This window comes from Lycium ferocissimum, chromosome 1 (assembly GCF_029784015.1).
Source record: "Lycium ferocissimum isolate CSIRO_LF1 chromosome 1, AGI_CSIRO_Lferr_CH_V1, whole genome shotgun sequence".
Taxonomy (NCBI): domain Eukaryota; kingdom Viridiplantae; phylum Streptophyta; class Magnoliopsida; order Solanales; family Solanaceae; genus Lycium; species Lycium ferocissimum.
Window position 1 is genome coordinate 57,363,600 of NC_081342.1, and position 8,437 is coordinate 57,372,036.

General features: G+C 38.8%; 1 protein-coding gene across 1 annotated transcript; it reads right to left on the reverse strand.

Annotated features, from left to right (window-relative positions):
* Window positions 1–5,913: 5,913 nt before the first annotated feature.
* LOC132065599 (uncharacterized) lies at window positions 5,914–7,066 on the reverse strand. Its single transcript, XM_059459062.1, has 4 exons — window positions 7,054–7,066; window positions 6,743–6,854; window positions 6,548–6,668; window positions 5,914–6,486 (listed from the first exon to the last, which is right to left on the reverse strand). The coding sequence occupies exons 1-4, from the start codon at window positions 7,064–7,066 to the stop codon at window positions 5,914–5,916; spliced, it is 819 nt and encodes a 272-aa protein (XP_059315045.1).
* Between the last annotated feature and the right edge of the window lie 1,371 nt (window positions 7,067–8,437).

Genomic DNA, 8,437 nt, shown 5'->3' on the forward strand with positions numbered 1-8,437 from the left:
GGATAACCTTAGTCATCCAACCAGGACTACAACAATCAGATGAAGCTGTTATCATGAACCTTTACTCCCTTGTGAAACTAACTGTTGTGTCATCACTTGTTGGCATGTCTACAGAGATCAGATGCATATGAATTCAGTCTGGTTCTCTATTTCTGTAGATCTTGCTTCTGAAGTTAGGCATCATCATCTTATCACTATTGAGGATCTTCTTTTTTTGTTGGCAACTCGGCAAATGAATGAAAATGAACCGTACCTAGGCAAAATCAAAAACCAAGTTAGTTAAAAAATCAGCAAGTGCATTGCCTTCCCTAAGGATATGAGCAAAGCGCACTTGTCCCTTGTTCCTCCAAAAGTTGATCTTACTAACTTCCATACGATCTTCCATGGAATCTCCCATATTCCTTGAATAATATTTATCATGGACAGAGAATCGATTCAATCATTACGGGCACCGGATCATTTTTAATACGAACTCAATTCCATCCAATATAGCTACAGATTCTGCTTTGTGATGTTAGTTCTATCGGCTATTCTTCACCAAAGGCATATATCAGGTTTCCAACCTCATCTCTAATGCAGAAAGCAGCTGAACTCAACCCTGGATTACCCCTAGAGGCCCCATCTGTATTGCACTTGAACCAGCCAGCATCAGGAAACTTCCATTGCACCATCTTATATCCTATTCTAGGCCTGTAATCCTCCAAATATTTCACCATGTGAGGCCAATCATGTGGAATATTTCTTAGCCAAGGATATAATGTCTTCACCAGTTGTTGTAGATTGTAGTTGATCCTATTTATCACCTTTATTTTATTCATCTTACCCCATACATGATAGTATTTCTTCTCTTCCATAATTGCCGGCATATGAATCTTGGTGCTTTGCCTGCATCTATAACCCGACTTGAGTTTTGTAGGACCTTGCATATACCACTATTGCACTATTGTCTGATGAATCTGAATCCTTGGAACAATTATCCCCACAACAACAATGTAATATTGCCAAGTTTTTGCTGCAAATTCACCTGTTAGGAATAGATGTTGAACTGTCTCCTCCTGATGAGGATTCAGACAACATCTACATCTAGATACAATCTTTGATATTCATTCTTTTTAGTACATCATCCTTTGGGATTTTGAACTTCCACAATCTCCAAAGGAAGAATGATATTTTGAATGGAACTCCTTTAAACCACAATTTTGGAAAGTGAGTGATGTTTGAGCCTTTTCCGAGCAAATTCCAAGCACTCCCTATAGTGAAATCTCCTGTAGTACTAGCCATCCACCAGGCTTTATCTTTCTCCTCTGAATGCTCCACTATATTCAACTCTTATAGGATATGATCACATACATTACTTGGTAGCTTGTTATGCAATTTCTGTATATCCCGTACCTTCTGCATTTATAAAGTATGATACTTCTTCAATGCTGGTGTCAATCTGAAAATCTGGAGGTATTACATGTTTTCGTGAACCAAGTTTAGTCATGTTATCTTCCCATACATCACATGCTCTATTTCTAGGTTCCCACCATATCTGTTGATCCACCTGATCCCTTGCTTCTAGCATTTGTGATCCACCTTTCCACTGCACTTCTGTAGGCTTCTTCTTCTTCCAATATTTATTCCAATTGAAGGCTGACCATTGTCACGACCCAACCCCGTAGGTCGTGACTAGTGCCCGAATTGGGCACCCAAACACAATCACAAATCTGAGTCGCAAACAGATGGCTTATATAGACACAAATATCAAACGTCGTCTCAGATTATATCAAACTGTCGCAAACACATCTCAAACACAACCGAATATATATCAAAGCCGGCAAGGCTATCAAATGGCGCAACGGCCCAAAACATATACAAATGCAAGCCGACGAGGCGCCCACGGCGAATGGGATCGCCCGAACATACATCATACAAACACGAGCGTACAGAATGGGCATAACCCACGTACATGTCCACGGACCTCTAAACGGACAAACGAGAATCATATGACGGGACGGGACCCCGCCATACCCCCGAACAAATACATACAAATGCAACGAACGAATATATACCAAAATGCGAGGCTCAGGAATAAGGGAGCACTAACAGCAGAAGAGGGTGTCCTAAACAGGTGGATCACCAAACTGTGCGTCTGTACCTGCGGGCATGAAACGCAGCCCCCGAAGAAAGGGGGTCAGTACGAAATATGTACTGAGTATGCAAAGCAGAAAGTACAGTAGCAAATCTGAGTAATAATCGAAACAGGAGTATGGAAAGTAAGTACATATCCAAAAATATCAAAATGTTTACTTTCAAAATACAAATCATGCATAGGGCACAGGAAATATGGTCGCCCGCCCGTCGATGGCGCCATAACACAGCATAACACCAGAAAGTTTCAAATCTCCGAATCCCCGTCACATATCACAACACAGCATAACGCCAAACACAGCATAATGCCCAATATAAGCGGAACCCATACCTCGAGCGAGGAGCTCGGTGAACCGTAAACACAGCATAACACCGGAGTATATCATAATGCGCACGACAACAGAACCGGCCCGGGACTCGGCGAACGATATAACAGAATGCACGAACGGAGTCATGAGTAACCATATGCATAAAATCATTATCATAGACTCAAATGATAAGTAAAATGACCGTACTTAAAGTCGGGATATTAGTCATATTATATTTTGTCACAAGTCGTAAGAATTACAAAAGAAGAGTCGCGGGGCCACGGACGGGTGTTGACCCGAGTCGAGGCTCCGCCTATGAAAAACATACTTATCATACATCATACAATCGTCTACGAGCATATCGAGGCAATCCGAGCCTTTCTGTGAAAGATACGAGCGTTCGTAGTTACGAAAACCTTAAAAGCCAAACTTTTTGTGCAAAAGTTGAAAATCAAATATTTCAAAGGCATAAAGGCCAAGATTTCATCATACCAACATACGAATTTCCAAGAAACGAATAGGAGTCATAAACATGCTCGGATTGCGAGATTAGAATTTCCACAAGGCTCGTGTCATAGCCTATTTGTAACTAAGGCATGCCAAAGAAGAAAGAATGGAGCTTTACATACCTCGTACGTACTCACCACTAACTCAAACTCAAGATGAGTCCAACCTACGTCTCGGGCTGCCCAAGGTCTACAAACAAGTCATAATATGCCAAACGTTAGCTATAGACATTTTGGGCATTTAATTCCAATTTAGCCCCCAATTCTCTGAGAAAAGATTTCCCTGTAAATAGGCCACCCGAGAATTTAACTCGGCCAAAATCAACAACAACAACAACAACCAATCTAGCAACATCAATAATCAATCCGAAAGGCAATACAACAATAATAACTCTCTTTCCATCATTCAACAACATTCATAAATTCAATTCAACGGCTTACCTTCAAGCCAACATCGACGCTTATACATTCAAATACTAACCCGAACCCATACCAACAGTATTTAAAGACATTCTAAGCAATTCATACAACATTTCAAACAATTCAACAATTTCTCCAAGCCACTCGAAATCAGTCCCCAAACCCGAGAACCTCACTTTAACACATTCCTCATTTTCAAATCATAATTTGCATCCCCAATTCATGTTCTAACAATGTTATTCTCATCAATATCCAAATTACATTAAATACACAATAATCTTCAAATCAGCCCATACAATTACAACATCAATCTAGAGTCATTAAAAGCTCATTTCCAACATAGAATTCATTACGACAACCACTAAAACGCTAAGCGACATTAATGCATTCTTCGTCATATAACATGACCCATTTTCGGCCAACACTACACATATACAAATATGGATGATTCTCAATCATTTCTTCACCCTACAATGATCACAACATGCTAACTAAGCTTTAATTCATAGCTTCAACACAACACAACACACACCCACTTGCACGCCTAGCACACCATGCACACAACTCACTTCCAACATACTATTTTTCATGATATTCATCCATTTTAACATACTAAAACATGCATAAAACCTTTATAACACATAAAACATAATCAATTCTTACCTTTCCTCTTCAATTCCACAATAGGCTAGGGTTTGCGATAACGAAAACTAGCGGGTTGATCGCTCCAACAACACTTCCACGCTACTTAGGGACCTCAAAATAGTGGGTTTGCATCAACAAAATAATTTTGGGATGACTTGAATGGAAGTTGATTTTTTTTTCTCTCTTGGCCGAGAGCTTCCTTAAGGGAGTTCTTCAACTTCTATTTTTTTGCTAAGTGTTGGAATGAATAATGAAGACTAGTTGATCATATTTTGCTATTATATGAAGTGCACAAGTGTCCCTTGGCCCACATAAGTGTTGGACCAATTAAAATTGTCCACAATTTATGTGGGCCAACTCCCACACTTACACGGCCACAACATGAAAAATGGATGATTTTCAACTTTCATTTATTCCATTTTTGGTCTCAAATTTTCCTAATTATTCCATGCAAACAAATTCATGAACAACTTATGACTCAAAATAAAATCGAAGGTCAAAAATCCCGACTTTGTATCCCGGAATAGTTTTGTCCTTAACTTATCATAATTAATCCGGATTGTTCCAATGTACAAAAGATGCGGGATATAACAACCATAATGTATTTGATGTTCTAAATCTCCACCATAATTTGGAAAAAAGGGCCTTAGACACATCATCTAGAGATCTGAATCCTAATCCTCCTTCTTCTTTTGGTAAACAAACCTTGTCCCAGGAGGACCAATGCCTACTTTTACCTTCTTCTTTAGTACTCCAGTAAAACCTTGCAAAGATTTTATGAAGCTCATTTATAGTATATTTTATGGGAACAACAGCTGACAGCATGTATATTGGAATACTCTGAAGCAACTATTGATAAGAACTGCTTTTCCACCAAAAGAGAGCAATTTTCCTTTCCAATTTTGCAGCTTGTTTTTCACCTTCTTGATGAGGTCATTGTAATAAACCTTTTTCCTCCTTGAATGAAATATAGGGCATCCCAAGTATTTTAATGGAAATTGATCCCTTTTAAAGCTTGTATGTCTGCTTCCTTTGGTGAGACGGGCACCGTAAATCTTGTGATGCATATAAAAGGCACTCTTGCCTTTATTGATCGGTGACACGAAATTGCCTCATAATCCCGGTATCTTCATAATTCTCTTCAATGACTCCCCTTGCAGATGCAAATATTATAGTATCATGCGTAAGCCGGATGATTAATATTTTGACTCCATTTAGGCATGCCATAGCCCACATACTCAAGATTGTCAAATTTTGCATTTAGAGCTCTTGATAACACCTCTCTCGATAAGATGAACGGTGCGAGTGAAAGTGGATCACCTTGTTTGACACCCTTGGTTGAATGGAAAAATCCTTTGGCACGACCATTCAAAAGGATGGAACACCAGTTATTTGCAATCAACCTCCAAATCATGTCAATGAATTGACTAGCAAATCCTATTCTAATGAGTACCTTTATCAAATATGACCAAGATACTCTATCATAGGCCTTTTCCATGTCCAATTTGATCACTACATTTCTTTGGGTTTGCCCCTTTTTTTCGATGTCTCTGTCACTATTTCTTGTGCTAATAGCACATTCTCAATAATGCTTCTCTCTTGTACAAAACACGCTTGATTAATGGATATCAACTCGGTAGCACGACCTTCCAATCTATCATGAACCACTCTTGACATCACTTTGTTGATAAAATTACTTAAACTTATAGGCCTTAAGTCCGAGTAACTTTGAACCAACTCCTTCTTTGGTAGTAGAACGCATTTGTGTGAGTAACTCGACTTTGGAAGAGTATGACCTGAAAGAAAGCCACCACCATCTTGTATACATCCAAGCTAATAATGTCCCAACATGTCCGATAGAAAATTCCGGAAAACCATCGTGTCCACTAGCACTTGATCCACTAAGGTTGAAAACAATTTTTTTTGACTTCCTCAACACTAGGCATTTGACACAGTAGATCATTTCTATTTTGATCAATCAAAACAGAAATGTGTGACAACAAATTTTCATCTCCAATTAACTCTTCTTGTGAAAACTGTTGAGAATAAAAGTGCACAACCTCATCTGCCATTTGGTCATCATCCTCAATCCATGAACCATCTGAATTTTGAATTCTTTTGATCTGCAGTTTCTTCCTTCTTCCCTTTACTAGATTATGGAAAAATCTAGTATTTTTGTCTCCATCTACAAACCAATCCAGGCCTGATTTTTGTCTCCAGTACTCTTCTTCATAATGCAAATATCTTTTAGTCTCAGCCTGAGCTTTCTGCAAAACCATTCTATTAAGTTGGCTTGGATTTTCTTCAAACAACTCTTCCTTTAATCTCACTATTTCCTCCCTTATGATCAGTTGCTTGAATATATCACCAAACACTTCCCTCGCTTCCATTTGGATAACACTCCTTTCAGACTTTTTCATCTTGCTTTTGAAGTTTATGAAAGGATCCTCATGCTCCCAAGTGGACCAATTCGGCTGATCGTATCCGGAAAGATGCATGTTCTATCCAAAATGCTAGAAATTTAAAAGGTCTGACCTGATTCAGATGCTTATCACCATAGGTACACAGAAGTGGAGCATGATCTGATCCAGTTCTTGCAAGATGTTCCACTTCAATATTTCCAAAGTTGTCCAGAAGCAGTGAATTCACCAATATCCTATCCAATCTCTCAAAAATACATGCATACGCCCTTCCATTCCACCGGGTGAATGGACTTCCCTTAAAGTTTACCTCTTGAGATCACAGGAGTTTATGCAAAAAGCAAAGTCTTCTATATCCTGAGGTTGAATAGGATTACCCCCTATCTTTTCTTCATCATTCAGAACCACATTGAAGTCTTCTCCTATTAACCAGGAACAAGATAATGTATTGGAAAGATGATAGATATCCTCCTACAACTCTAGCCTTTCAGAAGCACTACATTTAGCATATAATAAAGTAGTAATAAGATCTTTGATTCAAATCTTGTAAAACGACTTCAAAGTAATCTGTGAGGGGAATCCATCGTAACTTCTACATCTATATTTTCAGCCACAAAGTACCAGATTTTACCATTACAGTTGGCATTAGCTAAACATATGCCAAACCTCTTCCTATAATGGTTTATTGTTCTGATATGTTGAAATGGTTCCATGAGAGCAATCAAGAAGAATTTGTGATGCACGTTTAACATTTGTAACCTATGAAAGGCTTTTTGTGTCCTCCTGTTGACCTAATGTTCCAAATGAATGATTTTATCATCATTTAACATTAGATTTAGTAGCATTCCTCTTTGGTACCACCCTGAGTGGAATTTGCTTGTCAATAGCATTCTTCTTGCCTTTCTTCTGACCCTTATTGTTAGACTTGCTATTAGGAGATATATCAGTCTGTTTAAGAATGTTTTCCTTATTTTGCTTAATATTCTCCTCCTTGTCTTCTTTATGGAGATCTCTCGACATCCTTCTCTCTTCCAAGACATCTATATTATGAGAGATCGGAGTCATGTAGCTCTTTGGTGGGAAGACTTTCTATAAAGTGTCACCGTTGATGCTCATTATGTGAAATCACCATTGCCTTTTCCGAGGTAGCGGATATGGTGGATGCATCTTGCTCCACATACATCCGCTCCTTCATCTTGTCACTTGTGGCATCTACAACATTGCCTCTATTGATTGCACATTTTCCTGCACTTTTCCTTCTCTTTGCACAAGATTATGAATTATCACTGAGGGAGAACCCTCTGTAGCCTCTTTAACTCCATCTAATCCTGTATCATCAATAGCCACATGTTCATCATGATCAGGATGAACATCTTAGTTTTGCACCTCCTCTTTGTCTGACATCTCTACTTGCCTCAAACTTGTTCCCTTTTCTGCTGTATTGGTGCCATCATGATTTCCTTCAAATGATTCTTCGACACAGTCCTTTTTACTAGAGTCTTCATCAGTATTACCTTGTTTTTCATCTTCCTGTTGCCTTTCTCGTATTGGGCCTTTTCCTCCACCTTATCGCCCCATGATCTATGAATTTGTTCTTCTTGAGTACTGCCTGGCATAATTTTGATTTATTCTCGACCTTGTGTGGAAACTTGTGTAGTGTTATCCACATTTGTTTGTTCCATATCTGCATTATTCAGCCTAGTCTCCACCTGATTACCTTGACCATCCTTGTTGCCATCTGCATTAGAATTCTCCCCCTCAGCTGTGGATGTACTTGTACTTGGTATCTCACCTTCCTCCACAGTGTTTAAAACATCAAATTTATTTTGCACCATCACTTGTACTTCTGAATCAACATTATTCTTTGCATCAGCATTCTCAACATTGCTTTCATTCACCTTATCAGAAGTGTTAGTTTTTGGGACAAACTTCACCATATGATAATTTCTGCCATGGTACCATCTACGTGTGTGATGCTTTCCTTTATCCTAAACAGTTTGTTCCT